This window comes from Danio rerio, chromosome 8 (genome assembly GCF_049306965.1).
Source record: "Danio rerio strain Tuebingen ecotype United States chromosome 8, GRCz12tu, whole genome shotgun sequence".
Lineage (NCBI taxonomy): Eukaryota > Metazoa > Chordata > Actinopteri > Cypriniformes > Danionidae > Danio > Danio rerio.
This window is the reverse complement of record NC_133183.1, coordinates 39,483,854-39,507,167: the sequence shown is the minus strand read 5'-3', so window position 1 is coordinate 39,507,167 and position 23,314 is coordinate 39,483,854. Positions and strand designations below refer to the sequence as shown.

At 41.1% G+C, this 23,314-nt stretch overlaps 2 protein-coding genes and 1 long non-coding RNA gene across 6 annotated transcripts in view; 2 read left to right on the top strand and 1 right to left on the bottom strand.

The window, feature by feature from the left end:
* Positions 1-23,314, top strand: part of LOC137490337 (uncharacterized) — a 205,803-nt gene that overhangs the window by 102,257 nt on the left and 80,232 nt on the right. The gene's annotated exons all lie outside the window — the stretch shown is intronic.
* Positions 1,105-4,251, bottom strand: LOC141375828 (E3 ubiquitin-protein ligase RBBP6-like). Of its 3 annotated transcripts, none has more exons than XM_073910797.1 (7): positions 2,538-4,166; positions 2,248-2,344; positions 2,069-2,144; positions 1,841-1,929; positions 1,704-1,764; positions 1,462-1,601; positions 1,105-1,366 (listed from the first exon to the last, which is right to left on the bottom strand). In XM_073910797.1, exons 1-7 carry the CDS (start codon positions 2,695-2,697, stop codon positions 1,192-1,194), a joined length of 798 nt encoding a protein of 265 aa, XP_073766898.1. In that variant the 5' UTR covers positions 2,698-4,166; the 3' UTR covers positions 1,105-1,191. The 3 variants fall into 3 exon arrangements, with proteins under 3 accessions (XP_073766898.1, XP_073766900.1, XP_073766899.1); XM_073910799.1 differs by having other exon boundaries at positions 2,440-2,878; XM_073910798.1 differs by lacking the exon at positions 1,704-1,764 and having other exon boundaries at positions 2,538-4,251.
* Positions 3,517-23,134, top strand: LOC110438824 (uncharacterized). Of its 2 annotated transcripts, XR_012384627.1 has the most exons (13): positions 3,517-3,629; positions 3,904-4,067; positions 11,270-11,437; positions 11,722-11,783; positions 12,063-12,109; positions 12,342-12,417; positions 12,729-12,805; positions 13,127-13,210; positions 16,409-16,460; positions 16,670-16,747; positions 18,047-18,131; positions 22,687-22,721; positions 22,817-23,134. It is a non-coding gene; the product is annotated as an uncharacterized lncRNA (long non-coding RNA). The 2 variants fall into 2 exon arrangements; XR_012384626.1 differs by lacking the exons at positions 22,687-22,721; positions 22,817-23,134 and having other exon boundaries at positions 18,047-18,834.

The window sequence follows — 23,314 nt, the reverse complement described above, 5'->3', positions numbered from 1 at the left end:
TTAAAATGCACGGACCCTATTTGACCCAGTGTTCATATATACATATGTTTTTATGAATGAATATTTTTGCATATAAAAGATAATAAAAGACTGACTAGACAGATTAGATAGTTTAATAGACAGATTGACACGTGTAGTCATTCGTTCCTGTGTATTTGATGACTAGCTTCCAGCAGTATCTGGCTGCAGACTTGCATGCAATCTGAGACACAAAGCACTCAGCGGAGCTAGTGAGGTCACTGTGAGAGGCGGGGTTAGGGGTGCACACTCACTGACAGCCTAGATTTAGCCTGGTTTTAACCAAGCCGTCTATTAGACTTTTAACCCTTATGTATTGTTCATATTGTTCAAGTGGCTGTTTTTGCCCCCAATGACCTCCATTATAACTAAACTTGTTTTAATTGCAAAGCCATGACACCAGATAGTAACTCATTCTTTATTGTTGGTGGTTTCCCTGTTGGGATGAGATAAAATGAGTCATTTTTACTTTTGATGGTCAGTTGGCACCTTTAAACACCCCAAAAAAATGCTTGCTGGGATGGTACCAAGAGGCTGTGCTCACTTCTGGACAGAGGGGGTGTAGACTTGCAGCTAGTGCCGATAAGTGGTGCAGACGCTGAGGCTGTTCTGTATGCGAGTGTTGAGGTTTTGAAACATCAGCTGACAGCGTGTAGGTAGAGAGTAGCAGGTTCTGGGAGTAGATGAGCTTGTCACCGGTGTAGACTTTGACCGACTTGTGAAGTTACTCACAAGACCTCCGCTTATGGGACATTACCATTCAAATGAAACGTTTCCAGCAGAATATGACGCTTCAAAAAACTCCATCGGCACTGGTAACTATGAAAAACACGACTGAGCACTAATAGTGTACTCAACACTTTACACTGACATTTGAAGGATCACCTGACATTAAAGACTGAAGAACGCTGAAAAAAACCCATCAGATTTTAGCCCAGAAGAGTTTCTCTTTTCCTAAATTAAAGCAAAACTTCATGATATTGTGTTTATGAATTCATTCGTGTGTGTGTGTGTGTGTGTGTGTGTGTGTGTGTGTGTATGTGTGTGTTGCACTGCTGGAGTGAAGGTTAACCAGTCCACACAGTTCATGCGGCTATAATCTTTATTATCTTTTATTAATAAACTATGTACAATATTTACACGTCGGCTCCAGGTCTCTTGGATGAAGGTCTCTCAGCGACGTGGTCTCTTCTGGTCGCCGCGCGTCTCTGGTGAAGATGGGGAGCGGGACCGTTTCCCTCCGGCGTCCCGGACCGAAGATGCCGCACCTGCTGAGGACGAGGAGGGCAAAGGCTCGGTCTGGCAGGAGAAGGACGGCCTCTTTCTCTTCTCAGCAGCATAGGCCTCACTGAACAGATCGAGCGCAAACACACACAAGCAGACATCATGTGAGATTTGGACAAACACTAGAACATGCGGCTATGCCAAGTACAGTTTACTCACGCGTCTATGATGGGAATGACGTATCGGCCGCTGCCGTCTATCATGACTCCCTTTCGGTCTGGGTCGTCCACCTCCAACAGGAAGCTGCGGGGAATCCCTGTGCTCTTCCGGATGCGCTTGTGCGGCGCGGAGCGGCTGCCCTGTGAATTGAGGAGTGACAGTCAAACTCTGAGCAAACAATCTGACTGATGAGGACAAGAGCTCAAGTTCACAGCAACCGTGAGCTTGGAAAACCCAGTTACCACATTAGTGGGGCAGTGCCTAATGTGGTGTCCCGGGATCCCAAGCAGCCTCATGGCCTCACTAGTGAACATCAGAACCATGAGAATCAGCTCAGACATCTCTCACAAAGCAAACCTGTCAGTGTCTGAACGCTCACCTGCTGGAGTAGTAGCACAGGCTGGACTGGTACATCACCGCTTTCAGCTTGTCCTCCTCTGACGCCTTTGCCTCAGCCAGATTCTCAGTCTGTTTCACAGGCATTTGCACATTTGAATCTTTTTCACCCTCAACCCTTCAAACAATCTCAAATCTCCCTAAGAAGCTGAGTGCGTGTGCGTATATTGTGTGCTTTACATTGCTATTGTGCTATTCATTTGTTCAATACCTTCAACAACTGCTCCAGTGAGAGGAGTGAAGGATCAGCTCTAGGTGAAGGTTCACGCCAGCGTCCAGCTTGATGTCTGCAAAACAAAGGAGCTTGTGTGACTAAAACACCAGGGACAGACCAGGAGTCTTCATATAACATCTAACAGAGGACGCGTGTGCTCATTTGACAGCACTCACCCAACAAATCTTCTGTTTGAGGACTTCAGTCCCGCCGCAGGGATCCGTCTGATGATGACCGACGTGTTTTTAGGGATGAGAGCATCATCTGTGTATTCTGACAGCAAAATAAAATCAGAATCAGCACATAATTATGGAGCACGGTATACTTTGAGAGCCATTAGCCTTTTAAAACAGCCAAAACATCCCTACATGTCAGCATCAGCACCACCTTACAGCTTCCAGAAGTGTCTGATGTAACGCATCTAATGTTAGCGTAGAACAGTTGAAGTGTCTTTTCCTCAACTCACTTTCATCAGTCTGGGCGTTGCTGATCTTCAGCTGGCAGAACTTCAGCCTCTTGCTCCTCATGATCTGCCGCTTCAGCTCCCCCGCGCTGATGTTGAGGCCTTCAAACTGGAGCGAGTCGTAGGTGAGTCGACTCTGGAACCTGTAGTGAACACAAGACATACTGAACACAAACACAAAGCACAGCGTAATAAAAAGGGTCAAACCTGAGTGATGGGAACAGCAGGCGATCAATCGACGTATCCAACGATCAATAATATCGATAATCTGGAAAAATTGTCACGGAGGACGCAGAGATCAGATGCCAATCGACACAGCGAGATTCAAACAACACCCACAGGACGGTTGTCATGGATGCTGATGATGAACACGTGACGCATGCGCTGTACAACTTCCGGCAATATTATCATTACTAATATTAATTTTATTGATAGTAGTAGTAAAATCATTGCGATAAGTATAATAAAATAAACAGCAGAACAGTTGGCCATCTCTGAATAATACACAGCGACGTTTCCCTGCACGAACGATTCAGGCCTTCGCCAAGAAGACTCGGGTGAGTCGATGATTCAGGGATTGATTCAACTGTCCGTTCATCCTATTGGCTTCTTTGGCTGAATGAATCGTTCAATGCTTTACTCAAATAAAGCGGCCTCTTGCTGCCACCTATTGGGGGTTTGCTTTTTTGTTTTCAAAAGTACTTTGACACTTTTTTAAAGGCACCTTTAAGTTCATTTTTGCACAAAAGCTCGTCTCTGTGCGTTCCAAATGGTTTGAAATTTCCTTAGCACATGGTTTTCTTGATGCGTTTGAAATTTTCAATGTAAATCCACTCGTACTTGCATTTGATCTTTATTATGCCTAGTGCAGTTTTTTCACTGATCCCCACCTTGACCATTTACCTGAATTGAGTGTGTAAGTGTGTGTCGGCGCACTGCTCTATAGCGGTCCTGTAGTCGGATGGCGGTACTGCACCCTGACACACACTTGACGCAATTCACACACTCTGCCTACTGCACATGCGCAATCTCATAAGTGAATCCGACTTTAATCAACTTAATTAAGATCTATCATCAAATTATTCGAATTTTTGGGTAAGTTAGAATGTTTTTCACCATCATAATGTAATAAAATAGGTTATATGACAAATACTTATGTTGCATATTTTGACAGTTATCAGGTATAGTTAATTAAATGTTTTAACGAATTTCCTGGGTGTTTTAATCGATGTTGTTTCAAATTACGTATTAATATAACACTGATAAGACACAAACTACAGTTCGGTATGTAATTTAACTTGTTTACACGAGTAAAAGTTACTCGCGCTAATGTGCTAACGTGCTAACTGCCCGGTGCTACGTGAGTCAGAGGCCGGGGTGGAGTGCATGAGCCGCGGTCAGACAGTCACCAATCACCGGGCGGCTAAATGGATCGACGGAGGATAAAACCATTAAAAGATGCGGAGAAACACATCACCAGCTCCACTGACAAGACCCATTCACTGGAAACCGAATATATAGAAGGTTACTAAGGTATGTTTTCATAGTTCTTGTATCGTACTTTTTAAATGGTTAATTGCTTTAAACATTTAACGTTAATCCTGAAATAACACTATTATATACTATTTATACGTTAATGTAGTAATATAACGTTAGAGGTTATAATTAAAATGTGGGGCTATCTGGTCCTAGAAATGTACTTAATTTATTGTTCTATGACGTGTAGAAACGTTTTATTTTAGATAAATAATTATAATACATAAATGTTCACTGTGTGTGTTTTATTTATTTATTTGCTGTCAACTGGTAGCCTTTTACAATAAGGTTAAATTAGTTAATGCTGGTTAATGCATTTACTAACATGAACAATAAATAATACTTTATTACAGTATTTGTTCATGTTTGTTAACTTTAGTAAATGAAAATAAAGTTGTTCATTACTAGTTGAACACGCACAATGCATTAATTATTGCAATGCATTATTACTGGTACAAGCATGAATGTAGATTTGAATAATGCATTAGTAATTAGTAAATGTTAAACTGATTAATAAATGCTGTACATGCATTGTTCATTACTAGGTCATGTTAGTAAGTACATTAACTAATAAAACCTAATTGTAAAGTGTGACCTGTAAACAATCGAAGTGGAAAAAAAGTTCTTTAAAACTGTCCTAAGAAAGAAGAACAGGTGTTCAATAGTATTAGAACAACATTGAGGAAAGGTTCTGATCCACTTCAAAAGGTTTACTGTATTTATAATTCACACACAGAGAGGATGCTAATGTGAGGTTTTTGTAGTTTTTGAACCCTACACATTTCATTAAATCTTTTAGGTCAGAGTTTGCGTTGTCCACATTTATTAAAGGAAGTTTTGTGGTTGAGTACAAATGATAGAGCTTGTGGAAGCAAAGCATATATGAGATATAATAAAAATACTGTCTTTATGTTTGACTTTATATGGTAAAACAAGAACGTTCGAGGTTACAGAAGTAACCCTTCGTTCCCCGAGGAGGGGAACGGAAGTGCCATGAATGGGAGGATTCGGATCAGAAGCCGCTTATCTGGAGAGTATTGAACGGGCCAATGAATGAAATTAATTGGCAGCGTAAGCTTGCGCAGGTGTGCGACATCTGCAATTATCTCAGCATATAAGCACACCTGAAGCCAGCAGACGCCATCCTTTTAAGCTGAAGAGACTTTCAAACAGCTAAGGGACAGTCATTATGGCGACGGAATATGGCACTTCCGTTCCCCTCCTCGGGGAACGAAGGGTTACTTCTGTAACCTCGAACGTTCCCCTTCGGTTGGGGAACTTCAGTGCCATGAATGGGAGAATATGGAAAGCGCCATAATGACTGCACCTTACCAACACCCCCGATGAGGAGATAGTCAAGCAAGCGTGACACACCCACATCATGGGGGGCGCGGTCCTCCAACGTGTCCCTGGCCCTAATTTATCCTACTTCAACAGAAGTTTTACGGATTAGATATATTTTTTGGGAAGTCGTGAGCATCTAGATAATTCTAGGAAATACGACAGTACGTTGGGAAGCGTGCAATCCCGATAGGGAGGACGCTGCGGAGGCCATCCGTTACCCAAGGGGGGGATAGATGGCAGAATTTACCTATGGACTAGCCCTAAAAAGGGGGAGTACGCATAGCAAAGAGTGGTTAGCGGAGAGGGAAGACACGGGTCCGCCCAGGGGGGGGACTTAACCGTGGCGGAATAAGCATATGGGATCGCCTAGTGGGGATCACGCATAGCAGGCACCTATACCCAAAACGCGGGCTGACCAGCGGGCAGACCTACAACGTAGTGGGCCAGCAAGTGACTCCTCCGCTGAGTCAGTGCTGGGGGCCACGGAGGAATCTGCAGGGCTCACCTGACGGGGAACTTTACTGACAGATAAAAAAGGCGCACGTACCTCCGTGTTAGGGAGAATGGCGCAGTAAGCGTGTTTCAACACCCTACCGAGTTGTCTCCTCAATCACCAAAGGGTTACCTAATACCCTTGAGGAAACCGGCTCCACTCGCAGATTGTAAAACCTTGCAAATGTGTTGGGTGTCGCCCAGCCCGCAGCTCTACAGATGTCTGTTAGAGAGGCGCCGCGTGCACGCGCCCAAGAGGATGCAACGCTCCGAGTGGAGTGTGCACGTACTCCCGGGGGACACGGCTGACCTCGACTCGAATAAGCGAGTGAAATGGCATCCACAATCCAGTGGGATAATCTTTGTTTCGATACGGCACTTCCCTGCTGCCGACCGCCATAACAGACAAAGAGCTGCTCAGATGATCTAAAATTCTGAGTACGGTCCACATAAATGCGCAGAGCGCGAACTGGACAAAGTAAAGAAAGGGCTGGGTCTGCCTCCTCCGGGGGCAGCGCTTGCAGGTTCACTACCTGATCTCTAAAGGGGGTGGTAGGAACCTTGGGCACATAACCGGGGCGGGGTCTCAGGATAACGTGAGAGTAATCCGGCCCGAATTCCAGGCACGAGTCACTGACCGAAAATGCCTCCAGGTACCCGACCCTCTTGATGGAGGCCAACGCAACCAGCAGAGCTGTCTTCAGGGACAGAAATCTTAGAGATACTGATTCGAGTGGCTCAAAGGGATCGGATCGCAGACTCGTGAGAACGAGGGCGAGATCCCAAGAGGGCATGAGAGGGGGGCGAGATGGATTAATTCGCCTAGCACCCCTAAGGAACTGGATGACCAGGTTATGCTTTCCCACGGTGCCGCCAGCTACCGCGCTATGATAAGCGGAGATGGCGGCCACGTAAACCTTGAGAGTGGAGGGCGACAGCCTGCTGTCCAACTTCTCTTGAAGGAAAGAGAGCACAACACTAATCTGGCAATTTCGGGGGTCTTCTCTGTGAGAGACGCACCATTCAGTGAATAGACTCCACTTCAGGGCGTAGGCGCGCCTCGTGGAGGGGGCTCTAGCCTGAGTGATGGTATTAACCACCGCAGTCGGTAGGTTACCTAAGTCTTCCTCGCGTCTAGGGACCACACGTGGAGGTTCCAAAGATCGGGGCGAGGGTGCCAGATGGTGCCCTGTCCCTGAGAGAGTAGGTCCTCTCTCAAAGGGATCCGCCAGGGGAGGGCCGTCGCGAGGAGTGAGAGCTCTGATATCCAGGTCCGGTTGGGCCAAAGGGGCGCAACTAGCAGAACCTGTTCCTCGTCCTCCCTGACCTTGCACAGAAACTGCGCGAGCAGGCTCACTGGGGGAAACGCATACTTGCGCATGCCCCGAGGCCAGCTGTGGGCCAGTGCATCCGTGCCGAGAGAGCCCTCGGTCAGGGAAAAAAACAACTGGCAGTGAGCGTTCTCGGGGGAAGCAAACAGATCGATCTGGGCCTCCCCGAATCGCGCCCATATCAGCTGAACAGACTCGGGGTGGAGTCTCCATTCTCCAGGGCGTAACAGCTGTCGTGAGAGCGCATCGGCTGCACGATTGAGCGTGCCTGGGACGTGAATGGCGCGCAGCGATTTCAGCCGCGGGTGACTCCAGAGGAGCAGACGGCGGGCGAGCTGAGACATGCGGCGAGAGCGCATACCCCCCATGCGGTTGATATACGCCGCCGCCGCCGTACTGTCCGTCCTGACCAGCACGTGTTGCCGCTCCAGCACCGGTAAAAAGCGGTGGAGAGCGAGGAACACTGCCAACAGCTCTAGGCGATTGATATGCCAATGCAGCTGGGCACCCTTCCAGAGGCCCGCAGCCGCATGCCCGCGACACACGGCCCCCCAACCCGTGTTGGAAGCGTCTGTTGAAACAACAACATGGCTGGACGCCTGTCCTAGAGGCACACCGGCCTGTAGGAACGAGGGGTCGTTCCAAGGGCTGAGGGCGCGGCGACACAGCGCAGTAACCGAGACCCGGTGTGTGCCCGCGTGCCATGCGCATCTGGGGACCCGATCGTGAAGCCAGTGCTGAAGTGGTCTCATATGGAGCAACCCGAGCGGCGTGACGGCGGCTGCGGATGCCATATGCCCCAGGAGCCTCTGAAAGAACTTCAGTGGGACCACTAGTTGCTGTCGAGCTCCCTCAGACAGTTCAGCAACAGGCGAGCGCGTTCCTCGGAGAGGTGCGCTACCATGGTGATCGAGTCCAGCTCCATCCCGAGAAAAGAAATCCTCTGCACGGGGGCGAGTTTGCTCTTTTCTCGGTTGACCTGAAGCCCCAGTAGGCGGAGATGCCGAAGCACCTCGTCCCTGTGCATAATCAATTGCTCCCGCGAGTGGGCTAAAATCAGCCAGTCGTCGAGATAACCGAGTATGCGAATGCCCGCGAGCCGAAGGGGCGCTAGGGCACCCTCCGCGAGTTTGGTGAAGACCCGCGGAGACAGAGAGAGCCCGAAGGGGAGGACCTTGTACTGCCACGCTCGACCCTCGAACGCAAACCGCAGAAATTGGCGGTGGCGTGGAAGAATGGAGACATGGAAATACGCGTCCTTCAGGTCTATGGCTGCAAACCAATCCCGAGGACGAACGCATTGGAGAATGCGCCTCTGCGTGAGCATTCTGAACGGCAGCTTGTGCAGACAGCGGTTCAAAACGCGCAGATCTAGGATTGGCCGTGACCCACCGCTCTTTTTGGGTACGATGAAGTATGGGCTGTAAAACCCACTCTCCATCTCGGCTGGAGGAACCGGCTCGATTGCACCCTTCGCCAGGAGGGCAGCAATCTCCTCTCGCAAGACAGGGGCGGACAGGGGGTTGACCCTGGAGAAATACACGCCCGTAAACTTGGGGGGCCGTTTCGCGAACTGAATCGCGTAACCGAGTCTGATTGTGCGTATGAGCCACCGCGAGGGGCTGGCCCGCGCTAACCAGGCAGGCAGAGCCCTCGCTAATGGAGTCATCGCTACAATCGCTGACGTACCAGCGGTGGGGCAGCGCGGAGTGGGTGTGCTGATCCGGGAAGCACGAGGGTCCCGCGGAAAAGCTGGAGGAGAGCGATTCGCTCTGGCTCCGCACCCTGACTCCGGAGAGGGGGCTGGAGGGCTGAGGGAAGGGAGACCGTCCCCCCAGCGCTCGTGAGCCACTGGCGAAGCACGTAGAGTCTGCGAGCCGGAAGGCAGCGCGTCCCGGACTGGCAGAACTCGTGCAGTCACATCCAGGGAAGGGAAAAAGTGCTCTTTTACTGATGTTTTGGTGGCACTGAAAAGTACCGTTGTTATCGGGGCCCCGCCCTCCAGCGGGGAAAGAGCCAGTTTCCTCTTCTCCGGATGGCCTGTCTCAGGGACGCTTCGCGGTCCGTTTACCGGACTTAACGGCGCCCTGGGCAGGAGGGGCTGCCTGCTTTCGAGGTGAACGCCGCGCCCGCTTGGCCGGAGGCGCAGGCGGGGGCGGGGCAGCACTCGTTGGCGGGCGCCCTCGGCGAGGAACAGCGGAGGTGGATGGCTCGGCGGGCGGAGCGGGCTTACGGCCACGCCGATAGATGACATTGCCCATCGCATCCGACTGCTCTTTCACCGCCTTGAATTCCTGGGTGAATTCACCGACGGTGTCGCCGAACAGGCCAGCCTGGGATATGGGCGAGTCAAGAAAGCGAACTTTGTCAACGTCGCGCATATCGGCCAGGTTTAGCCAGAGGTGGCGTTCCTGAACCACAAGTGTGGACATCGTCCTCCCCAGCGCACACGCGGCGGACTTAGTAGTCCGAAGAGCATAGTCGGTCGCGGTGCGCAGCTCATGTAATAAGCTTGGGTTGGACCCGCCCTCGTGCAGCTCGGCCAGCGCCTGCGCTTGGTAGCGCTGGTAGGTGGCCATCGCGTGCAAAGCAGAAGCAGCCTGGCCCGCAGCCTTATAAGCTCTGGCTCCGAGGGAGGCAGACAACCTACAGGCTTTGGACGGGAGGCGGGGCAAACCCCGCCACGTAGAGGCGCCGCGCGGACAAAGATTGACCGCGATAGCGCGCTCCACTGACGGGATCGCCTCATACCCCCTGGCAGCTCCGCCGTCAAGGGCGGTGAGGGCGGAGGCACTCGCAGCACGGGCAGAGAAAGGTGCCCTCCAGGACTGCGTGAGCCTACTGTGCACTTCCGGGAAGAAGGGGACGAGAGGCTTCGAAGGCTTCGCCTTCTGGTCCTCTACGTAGCACCCATCTAGTCGGTCCGGCCGCGGAGCTGGGGGATAAACCATCTCCAACCCCACGGCCGAAGCAGCCCGGGAAAGCACGGCTAACATGTCCGCTTCAGGATCCGATTTGACAGCGCTCACCTGCCCGGAGGGGGCGAGCGGGTCCGGATCTTCGTCGGACAGTGAAAGCCCACCCTCCGATGCCGCGGAGGACATCTGATCTCCGGTGTCAGCGAGTGTGAGAGCTACCATCTGGTTAGACGGATCACTCTCACCACCCGAAGCTTGGGTGGAGCGCCGTGAGGAGCGAGAGGTCCGCGAGCCCGTGGGCGGCGGATTAGCTCCCGCTGAAACCCTCAGATCTGCCCGAGCGCCCGCTGCTTTTTTAGAACAGGAGGCAACTGGGGTGGCTCGCTCTCTTGCGAAAGTTAGCCGCGATCTTAGCTGTGCAACGGTCATGGCATCGCAATGACGACATGAACCGCCCGCGAGCACCGCATTAACATGCTGGACCCCCAAACATGCAATGCAGTGATCGTGTCCATCATCCGGAGACAGGAAACCCCCGCATCCAGAAACGCACAGTCGGAGCGCCATCCTGAAAAGGACGTGCTGCACGACTGTGTTGCTCTTTTAGGAAAGTTGCAACTATACGCACCGCTCTGGAGGACCGGACCCAAAGGACCGCAGGCAAGGGAGTAACCCAGCTCGACCGTCTGCCACCGCGAAGACCCACTCTGGACCGGGAGACACACTCGTTCGCTCTGAAGTGCTGATCAGCAAGAGGAACCCTCATCGACTCACTCAGAAAGGATCTGAAGCGAAAAGGATGGCGTCTGCTGGCTTCAGGTGTGCTTATATGCTGAGATAATTGCAGATGTCGCACACCTGCGCAAGCTTACGCTGCCAATTAATTTCATTCATTGGCCCGTTCAATACTCTCCAGATAAGCGGCTTCTGATCCGAATCCTCCCATTCATGGCACTGAAGTTCCCCAACCGAAGGGGAACAGGTGGTTAAGTGTTTTCCCCATTCAAATGTACATGTATATATTATATTCATTGTGTTTGTATTCATGCCATAGTTTAGCTTTTTATTGCTATGAGAGGGCATAATTAAAATGTTGCTTGCTCTTTTCTCTTAGTTTTGCAGCATTGATGCCGATCATGAGGACGATCTGCACCCTAACTGCACTGTCAGTAAGATCGTTGTTCAGAGAAAACCTCATTTGTGCCTTTTTGCAATCAGGGATATTTTCTTTGGAGAGGAAATAACGTTTGACTATGGCGCATGTGATTGGCCTTGGAGAAAGGTTTGACATTTTGATTACTTAATACATTAATCCTTAATACATTCAGCAAAGCTAAGAGTTTTTTAATGTTAATATAGATTAAGGGTAAATCTGTTCAAAAATAAAGAGTTTGCATCATCCATAAGAGATAATGAAATCAATCTCTTAATATCTTCTTCTTGTCTTAATGGGTAAAAAAGTTTAATTAATTGGGTAATGCTTTACTTTAAAGGGGGGTTCATAAGACTGTCATGAAAGCTTTATAGTCATGACATGACTTATATAACAAAGCTGTTTTTAAATAGCTTTCATTGAAGGATGCCCATATGACTGCAGAAGAAAACTGCTCCGACAACTCTCTGATGAGGTTTGTTTATTAGTATTATTATTATTAGTAGTAGTAGTAGTAGTAGTAGATGTTGTTGCTGTAGTAGTGCATTTAATTGTAATTATTTAACTTAGTGTGTGTCCTAATTTATGAACATATGCAATAGTGTAACATTGTGGGGACCAGAGGCATGTTAGAGAAGCTGTGAAACACACTTAGTCCTCAATACACACACAGTACGGTCTGACATAGTGGGGACCAGGAGCCCTGAGTACTACTGTCTAATTATTATTTTGTGTTTTTTATATTGACGAGAAGAAGAGAACTGCTCTGCTCCAGTAGGAGACCCACAACCCTCTGATGAGGTGTGTTTAAATTTAATAATAATAATAATTATTATTAGTAGTAGTAGAAGTAGAAGTGTGTGTCCTAATTGGTGAACGTATGCACTAGTGTAACATTGTGGGGACCAGAGGCATGTTAGAGAAACTGTGAAACACACTTAGTCCTGAATACACACTCAGTACGGTCTGACATAGTGGGGACCGGAACCCTTGAGTACTACTGTCTAACTAATATAAATTTTTTTATTTTCAGCTTATATTGAAGGATGACCATATGACAGAGGAAGAGAACTGCTCTGCTCCAGTACGTGACCCACAACTCTGATAAGGTGTGTTTAATGTTGTTGTTATTTTTATTAGTAGTAGTAGTAGTAGTAGTAGTAGTAGTAGTTGTTGTTGTAGTAGTAGTGCATTTAATTGTAATTATTTTCTTAATCAAAATCTAGAAATGAAATAGAGTGTGTGTCCTAATTGGTGAACCCATGCACTAGTGTAAAATTGTGGGGACCAGAGGCATGTTAGAGAAGCTGTGAAACACACTTAGTCCTGAATACACACAGTAAGGTCTGACATAGTGGGGACCGGGACCCTTGAGTACTGCTGTCTAACTAATATATTTTTTTTTATTTTTTTTATTCAGCTTTGCTGAAGTATGACCGTATGACAGAAGGAGAGAACTGCTCTGCTCCAGTACGTGACCCACAACTCTCTGATGAGGTGTGTTTAATGTTGTTGTTATTATTTTTATTAGTAGTAGTAGTTGTAGTAGTTGTTGATGTAGTAGTAGTAGTGCATTTAATTGTAATTATTTAACTTAATCAAAATATAGAAATGAAACAGAGTGTGTGTCCTAATGTATGAATGTATGCACTAGTGTAACATTGTGGGGACCAGAGGCATGTACCAGAGGCATGTTAGAGAAACTGTGAAACACACTTAGTCCTGAATACACACAGTAAGGTCTGACGTAGTGGGGACCGGGACCCTTGAGTACTACTGTCTAACTAATATATATATATATTTTTTTTTATTATTCAGCTTTTATTGAAGGATGGAAGGATGACCATATGACAGAGGAAGAGAACTGCTCTGCTCCAGTAGGAGACCCACAACTCTGATGAGGTGTGTGTATAATAATAATAATAACAATTATTATTATTATTATATTATTATTATTAATATTATTAGTTGTAGTAGTAATAGTAGTTGTTGTTGTAGTAGTGGTGTATTTAATTGTAATTATTTAACTTAATCAAAATATAGAAATGAAACAGAGTGTGTGTCCTAATTGGTGAACATATGCACTGACATTGTGGGGACCAGAGGCATGTTAGAGAAGCTGTGAAACACACTTAGTCCTCAATACACACACAGTACGGTCTGACATAGTGGGGACCACGACCCTTGAGTACTGCTGTCTAACTAATATATATTTTTTATATTCAGCTTTTATTGAAGGATGACCATATGACAGAGGAAGAGAACTGCTCTGCTCCAGCACGTAACTCACAACTCTGTTATTGCATATCAGATTCAACGAACCGTTTACTACGGATTTCATGTAATTTTGATAACTGTGCATTAATCAGATGTCATCAAGCTGCTGTGCCGTCAGCCAATCGTTGTATTGCTGATAATGATTTTGAGGATCGATAGATCTGTCACAACACACAGTCACAACACCTCTCAGATCAGTTTAATCTGATTCGCAAACTTTTTTGAAGAACCAAATTAGCCTAAGATGAGTTATCAAGATTAAAAGATCCAGGATCTGTAATATATTCTTAGATTATTTAAGCGAGGTCCGAAGAACAGACCCCTGGACCCTTGAGTACTACTGTCTAAATTATATTTTTCAAAATAAAAATTATAAATTATATATAAAAATATATAAAATATTTTTTATAAAATATTTATAAAATTATATATAAAATATATATTTTTAATTATATACAGTTGAAGTCAGAATTATTAGCCCCCTTGTTTATTTCTTGTGCTAAATTTCTGTTTAATGGAAAGCAGATTTTTTAAACACATTTCTAATCATAACAGTGTTAATAACTCATCTCTAATAACTGATTTATTTTCTCTTTGCCATGATGACAGTAAAAATTATTTGACTAGATATTTTTCAAGACACTTCTATACAGCTTAAAGTGACATTTAAAGGCTTCACTAAGTTAATTAGGGTAACTAGGCAAGTTATTGGAGGGATAATAATATTGACCTTAAAATGGTTCATAAAAAATTAAAACTGCTTTTATTCTAGCTGAAATAAAACAAATAAGACTTTCTCCAGAAGAAAAAAATATTATCAGAAATACTATGAAAAAATTCCCTGCTCTGTTACACATCATTTGGGAAATATTTGTAAAAAAGTTTTAAAAAGGTGGGCTGACTTCAACTGTATATACTTTCATATATATATATATCATTTCATATAACCATCATTATACAATAACTTGACTAATTACCCTAACCTGTCTAGTTAACCTAATTACCCTAGTGAAGCCTTTAAATTTCACTTTAAGCTGTATAGAAGTGTCTTAAAGAATATCTAGTCTAATATTATTTACTGTCGTCATGGCAAAGAGAAAATAAGTCCATTATTAGAAATGATTATTAGAAATAGTTATTAAAACTATTATGTTTAGAAATGTGTTGAAAAAAATCTTCTCTCCGTTAAACAGAAATTGGGGAAATAATAAACAAGCTGTCTAATAATTCAGGGGGGCTAATAATTCTGACTTCAACTGTATATAAAGAGTTTCATTGCAGAACGAGATATATCCATTTAAAAAAATGTTGGTAATTTTGACATTATTTTTCAGGACATCAACAGTCAAGTTCATTCACAATTTTTGTACATTAAACTATAACTTGAGCTCAGTGAAGGCCAGGAACACAATATTTTCAAATCCAGGATATTTTTTATTTAATTTTATGTCTATAATTAAGTAAAAAAAGACATGCCAAAATGCTACATATTAATCCAACCCACATTGTCAAACATGGAATAATATATGCAAAGATTGATTAATAATAATAAGATTCTAAGTTAGATTTGGCCAGAATGTACACAACATAACATAACATAACTTTTTTTTTTTTTTTTTTGCAAAACGCTACATCCACCTTAGGCTATATTATACTACATTAATACCATTACCAAAAGCTAGTGAATCAATGTTTTGTTTGATAAGTAAGATTAAGTTAGTTAGATAAATGACCTTTAGCTTGGTACAGAAAGAGTGGGGGGCGGCTCCTTCCACACCGCTGCAGAAAACCAAACCTGTATGATTAGAGCGGGCGGAGCTGAGTCCGTGACACAAACTTGCCTCGCTATGTCATATTTAATGAATTATTTCACTGTAATAATAATAATAGCTTATTTATTTGGTTGTGAAAAAGCTAAACCGTTTTCTCCATAACAACATGTGCCCTTTAAGTTCCTTTGTAATAAATCAACAACAACAAGAATTAATTTTAAATAATAGGTGCAACCACATAAATAAATCTTCAGATAGGCTACTCAGCTACATTTAAGAAATTATTTAAAAAATAAACTTATAAAGAACACTTGCAGACAGGTATCTTGTGATGGGGAGTAGGAAAAAAGGCGCTCCTAGGCCTTCTCTTGACATCAGCGGAGACTCGTTCCCTGCTGCATTTGTGTATTGTTGACGCAGAAGTATCTTATTCTGGTCCACTTTTGTGGCCTTTTTATAATTTTTTGTGAAGTTGAAGACTTCATCTTCTATCGCTAAATCAATGAGCAAACTCTGAGCACTTCACCGGCGATGACTCTCTTCCCAGGGGATGCTGAGCTCGCGCCGCATCCTGAACGCTCTCTAACTGTTATATCGCACTTTGTAAAGAAACTGGTCTGACGGATATTGCGTTTTGTGAAAAAAAATACGTTTTGTACTTGGCCTAAAATGTGCATTCTTAAATGTTATTAATGGCAGCAATTGACACATAGATTAAGGTACATCTGAACAGTGATTTCCAATAATAAAATCCAAATGTCAAAAAATGCCGTTTATCGCATTTTGCAACCGAACTCTTCATATGTATGTGTGTGTTATGACTGTATGACTGCAGAAGAGAACTGCTCTGTTCCCACAACTCAGTTTTTCTGGGACTTGAAAACAGACGCTCAGCAGATTTTAAAGGGGGGAATCTTGATCAAATCGTGGGTTTACACACAAACATGTAATACAGTGCCAGATTTTCTGGATGTTATATACACATTTGTATTTGCAAACATATACCATATTGTTTTAAATGATGTATTTTTGTGTGGGTTTTTACATTCAGAGAAAGTTACAGTGGATCGTGATTTTGGAGGAGGTGAAGTCCAATCTAAAAGGTAAAAATATTATTTATTTTTCTAATCAGATTTTTTCTTTTTTCAGAATGTTTATTTTTATCATGATATGTATGTGCTATGTTTGAAAACTATTTTTAAGCTACCATCACACGCTTTTACCCATTAAAAAGAACAACACAAAATCAAATAAATATTTTGGTAAGCTTTATGCAGAGAAGTCAACTCTCAGACTTGATTTTTACTTTCAGAGTCCCCTCAAGTATCATCACCATGGTACAGTGTCTGTGAAGATAGTGATGCAGACCCAGCATTCACAAAAAAGAGAGGTATGATCATTAAAGTTAATTTGTGACTGACTTGTTTTATTGTACAAGTCCAAATGCACAAGCTCATTTACATAACATGTAGGGTAAAACAGGACAGAAGCACATTACTTCCATGATGATTTCAGTACAGTTGCACTTGATGTCTCATTTCATGTTAGTTAAACAATATTGCTAAATACTTTGGAAAAATATACTAATTGCATATCTGGTTACACTTTATTTTGATAATTTACTTTACTACTACTACTAACTACAAGTAACTGCAACTACTTGTCAACTAACAGTATTAGACTGTCTGTTAGAATCAACACTGCTAATGCTCTACTAAATTTATATAAGAATTAGTCATATTGTACTAATTTTGAGCGTAACCTAACAGTCTGCTGTACTATTTACTGAGACCAATGAGAGTTGGTTTTATTGAGGTAACCTTAACTGTCAGCTAATACTCTACACTCTAAAATTAATAAAAATAAGTAAGAATAATTAAATTAGCAGTTTTTCATAATTTGTTTTTATGAAATCTGTTTGTTTCTGCTTTTGAATTGCATTATGGGATCTTGATCTTTCTTCCAACAACTTTTAATCTTAAAAAGTAAAAAAAAGTGACTTTTTGTTTGGGTTGTTGTTGTATATTATGCTACAGAAACCTTGTAATAAACTGCCGGTACATTTTCTGTTATTCTAAAGACTTATTTATCTCTATATATTATTTCTTATACATTATATTATTTCAAACTACTAAAATGTCAGTAAAAGTCACTTTGTTAAACTGTAGAGTTGAATTTTCAACATCAAAAGTGCACAGAGCAGAGATCAACATCCCATAATGCAATTCACCACCACAAAAAAACAAACAAAAAAAAAAAACACTTGTAAATCACAAAATACAGGAACTGGTAATGAACAGATATCTGTTACAGTGTAGTGTTTTGAGCTAAACTTGAGCTAACAGTCTGCTAATACTCTACTGATAATCAGATGAGCGTTAGTCTTATTGAAATACTCTAATACATAATACTTTACGGTGAGATAATTAACGTAGTTGCAGAGTTACGCATAGTTAGAAGAATGTCTAAACTGGACTATGGAATAAAGTGTAACCCCATTAACCAGTTTTGGAGTTATTAGGAAGTATTTTTAAATCCATCTCCATCTTAAGTATTTTTAATAATAGGCAAGACATATTTTTCTAGCATTTTCTATCACAATATTAAACTAACATAACAGCACATGTTGTAAAAATGACTGAACATTTATGCAACTAAAACCACTTTTTTATATTTTAACCACCCATAGGTCCCATAAAGAGAAGATCCTGGAGCAAACAGGAAGTACATGCTGTGGTGAAAGCTGAACCATTGGCTCTAAAAACCAGAGATTGGTCAGCTTTGGATTTTTATATTAAAAACTGAATCTCGGCTCTTTAGATAAAAAATCTGAATAACACTTTTATAGTAAGTATACACTATACATCATTAGTTTAGCACTAACTCTACATTAATAGACTTTAGGAAGCAGTTTATAAATACAGCTTCAAACGCTGTATTCTTGACTTGACTTAATTGTATTTTCATGCTTTGTTACTGATTCATTTTTCATTACTATATTATGTATTGCATTATTTACAAACTATTTGTATATAAGAGTAGTTGGTGGTTTTTAAGATAATTCAGAATGAGTTATTAAATGATTAATAAACTATTCAAATGAGCATTTATACATGTTATATTCAGGCATATAGTAATTGTAACCATGTGTGTTAGTAAATGCTATAATAACACAACTTCATGCAGTTTTGTGACCTAAGGACTGTTTATAGTTGATAAATCCCTTATAAATGTCAATTTAAGGCTCAGTATCTAATGAACAATAAATCTTTGCAATCTTATTTAAAAAATTCTGTAAAGTTTAAACATTGCAAAATAAAAATACAACATCATTTCAAAACAACAATTAACAATATGACAAGATTCATTTCAGTGTTTCTGTGATGTTTGCACTGTACAGTAATTTTATATTTTGATAAGATTGCAAAGATTTATTTTTCATTAGATAGTTTCATTTGTGTATCTTGAAATTAATGGAAAAAAAAATATATATATATATCTTCTTTGGCCTTAGTCCCGTATGATTGCGGGGTCGGCTCTTTTTGGAACAAGGCCTTCAGTTTTAGACTTGTCCATATGATAACGACTTTTTTACACCTTCCGGCCAGCCTGTCATATGGGCCTGTCACACTCATACACTAAGGGACAATTTAGCCTTCCCAATTCACCTGTAGCATGTCTTTGGACTGTGCCTTTGCACCCGGAGGAAACCCACACGAATGCAGGGAGAACATGCAAACTTCTCACAGAAATGCCAACTGAACCGAGGTTCAAACCAGTGACCCAGCGACCTTCTTGCTGTGAGGCGACAGCACTACCTACCGCGCCACTGCTTCACCATATATATATATATATGTATATATATATATAAAGCTATAAATCACTCCCCCTTTTAATTTATTTCTTTTTTTCTGTGTAGAATATAGCTGAGATTTTAATTGTCATTTATAAGGGATTTATAAAGCATCAATAGTCCTCACTTTAGATTAGCTCACAAAACTGCATGAAGTTGAGTTAATAAAGCATTTATTATTAGACAGAGTAACCATTACTATATGCCTGATTAATAAGATATATAAATGTTGGGTAACACTATAATAACTGCACACAATGAATTATTTATGAAACATTAGCAAATAGTTAGTTGAACGTTTGTTAAGCATTAACGCTACATTAATAGACATTAGTAAGCAGTTTATAAATTATATTTATAAATATAAATTACAAATATTATTGACTTATAAGCACAATTATAATGTGCTTAATGATTGTTTTCATACTTGGTAAATAATGCAATACTTAATTTAGTAATGAAAAATACATCATTAACAAACCAGATATTTAAAAGTAGTAGGTGTTTTTTTTTTTAGATAATTCAGAATGTGCAAGTAAATGATTAATAAACTATTCAAAATAACATTGATAATTCTTATTATTCAGGCATATAATAAGTTGTTTAGTATGTTAATAAATGCTTTATGAACTCAACTTCATGCAGTTTTGTGATCTAATCTAAAGCGAGGGCTATTCATGCTTTATAAATCCATTATAAATGACAATATAAGGCTCAGTTACATTATATACAGGGAAAAAATGACTATTAATTTCTACTTATTACAAGATGCTCAAATGAAACTGTATCAAATGAAAAGTAAATCATTGCAATTTTGTCTAAATATAAAATTGCTTTACACGTAATGTATTGTTAAATTATTATATTGTTGTTTTATCAAATGATGTTGTATTTCGACACTCCTGTTATTCAGCAATGTTTAAAATTTACAGTAATTGTATTTGTTTAGGTATGATTGCAAATACTTATTGTTTATTTGATACACAGTAGGTAGTGCTGTCACCTCACAGCAAGAAGGTCGCTGGTTCGAGCCCTGGCTGGGTCAGTTGGCATTTCTGTGTAAAGTTTGCATGTTCTCCCTGTGTTGGTGTGGGTTTCCTCCAGGTGCTCCTACATGCGGTACAGGTGAATTGGGTAGCCTAAAATGGTCCGTAGTAAATGAGTGTGTATGTGTATGGATGTGTCCCAGGGATGGGTTGCAGCTGGAAGGGCATCCGCTGCATAAAAACGTGCTGGATAAGTTGGTGGTTCAATCCGCTGTTGCGACACCGAATTAATAAAGAGAGAAAACCAAAATGAAAATAAATGAATAAATGAATGATTCTGAGCCTTTAATTGTCATTTATAAGGGATTTATAAAGCATCAATATTCCTCACTTTAGATTAGATCTCAAAACTACATGAAGTTGAGTTAATAAAGCATTATTTAACATGCAGAAAAACGTATTATATACAGGGCTCCAAACCGGTTCAAGGAACGGAAACGAAAAACAGAATCAAATGACATTTTTCAGGAACAGAAACGAAAACCGAAAAAAAAAGATCAACTTTAATCGTTCTGAACAGAAATGTTTACAGTTAAACGGTTAATAATGTTATTTTATCGTTCTCTTTATTATATTATTTTTGGGAGACAAAAAGCATTAATTTAAAGCATGTGAACAAATGCGACGGTGACGCTCGTTTTTATATAAACTATAAATGTCTGGCCGTGATGCGTATTTAGGCCTATGCCAGTCTATAAAAGATAATGTAGCTTAAAACACTTTAAAATTTTAGAGAACGTAATACAGTTTGCACAACCAATGTTTGGTCTTAATAACCTGCCCATAATTAAACGTCATGTAGCCTACTTTTTGATTACTTGACCAGCGGATTAATGGCAGCACCAGCGGATAAACGAGATCTGAGCATAATAGGTATGACCAATATGTGCATAACCAATATGCAAAGTCAAGAGAGTGCACGACTCCATAGGGTAACGTAGCCTAAACTGCGCACACTTGATTATGTAATGTGTGAAATCGTGGACGCATCTCAAAGAGCAAAGCATAACTTATTAAATGCCCATGCTTAATCGGTCATCGATAAGGTCTATCGGTTTTAAAGGGTTACCGACAATAAATCAATCGAGTAATCGTTAGCATCCCTAGTTTAATCAATGAATGTGTTAAATTTTATATTTATATTAAAGATGAATAAGGCAAGAATATGATAATGATACTTTTTAGATTTTTACACCTACAAAAATATCTTGTGGTGGTGCACTTGTTTAATAAAAATCTTTGTAAATAGGTTATCTGTAAAAAACGCAATCAGAGCCAATGACATGTAGAAGTAGTGTTGCCTAAACGGCTATTAAATTTCTAATAAAATTAAAACCAAAGTATAAATCATTGCATTTTTCGTTTGATAAAAATATACAGAAACGAAATAAAATCATAAGGATGCTAGTTTGTAATTTATGTTAATAATAAATAAATGACATGCTTAGACTATAAGCTTAACGGCTATACGCTGCCAATAGGCCACTAATAAATATTATTTTACTTTGTACTGGATTATAATGTATATTTTACTATAAAAACTAAATATAGCATGTCTTACTGTCATTTAAAACAAGTAATTCAAAATACACATCAGAACTGTAGACCTGCAGTGTGTAAACTGTATACAGGGGGTGTTGGTCAATCAATAGCCTACAGCACATAATTGAACTAATTATGATGCTAACTGTAATTTAGCTCTTAATATAGGCCTACGATATATTTTCTGGTGTTTAATTTTGCATGAGCAAATAGCAGTATAGCCTAAAGTAAATTTTTTAAAAAGATTTTACTAATATTAATAATAATGGATATAATAAATTTAAATAATAATTGCACTGTGCAGTGTTACTAAATATTTGTATTAGGCTACATGACTGAAAAACTATTTCATAACAATTTTCATAATTTTTACTGCTATTTCATATTATACAACATCTAAATGTAGGGCCGGGCCTGCGCTCGATACCAAGGAGTGGGGCTGTGTGTAGAGTGAACCGATTGGATTTTCTTTTTTTTTTTCTTTTTTTTTTAGCCCTGATTATATGCCTGAATAGTAAATGTATAAATGTTCATTTATATAGTTTTTTAATCATTTATTTACTCATTCTTAATGATCTTAAAAAACACCAATTATTCTTAGACAGTTTGTAAATAATGCAATACTTCATTTAGTTATGAAAAATGAATTATAAACAAAGTATGAAAACACAAAAATTGAGCACATTACACATGCTTATAAGTCAACAATAGAGCATCTAGCTGTGTTTATAAACAGCTTACTATTAATGTAGAGTTAATGCTTAACAAATGATGTCTATTTGGAGTTTTGGTGGCTTGGTTATATGATGAAGGTCTCTTTGCATTTGTGGGGTTCAGTTCTTTATTAATATATTTTAAAATATTTTTAATGTTTTTTTTTTCAAATAGTTAAAATACGACAGAAACAGAAATAGAACATACTGGTGGGTTTTAAGAGTTTACCCAAAAATGTACATTATATTATTAATTACTTGCCCTCATCTCACTCTAATCCCCTGAGACCTTCATTCTTCTTCAGACTCAAAGGAAGATAACTTAGATGAAGTGCAAGAACTCCTCATCCTCCATAGACAGCAAGGGATTGAAACAATTTGAAGGAGAGGAATTAATAAAAGAATCTTCATTTTGAGGTGAACTAACCGTTTAATATTATTTGCTATTGCACTTAACTAAATGTGCACGCAGACATGGAAGAGTTATGTGGAAGCTTGTTATACCCAATGAGAACTGCTTTTAGACAAGCAAGAGAGTTTCATGGATTTTGTGTTTACTGCTTTTTTTTGTGTTTAAAGGTTTTGTGGAAATTATTTATAATAAATATAACATTTATTAAATCTATTCTGGACCATTTCCTGTTTGGATCTTGAGGTTCCTTCTGTATTCAAATTACATTTTTTATAAACTGACCTGCTCTTCAAATGAAAATTCTAAAGCAGTTTACTGTCAAATTACTTGATTGAGGTTTAAAATTTAATATTAGTAAGGGTGCTGATCTGATCCCCACGTTGCCTAAAAA

Bases quoted from the DNA above. Each gene is read 5' to 3' on its own strand.
- LOC141375828 (XM_073910797.1), bottom strand. From the start codon at position 2,697: ATGTCTTGTGTTCACTACAGGTTCCAGAGTCGACTCACCTACGACTCG. The intron at 2,345-2,537 runs GTGAGTTGAGGA...TTTTGCTGTCAG, and splicing joins CAACGCCCAGACTGATGAAA to AATACACAGATGATGCTCTC. The intron at 1,930-2,068 runs GTATTGAACAAA...CCTGTGAAACAG, and splicing joins CACTGGAGCAGTTGTTGAAG to ACTGAGAATCTGGCTGAGGC.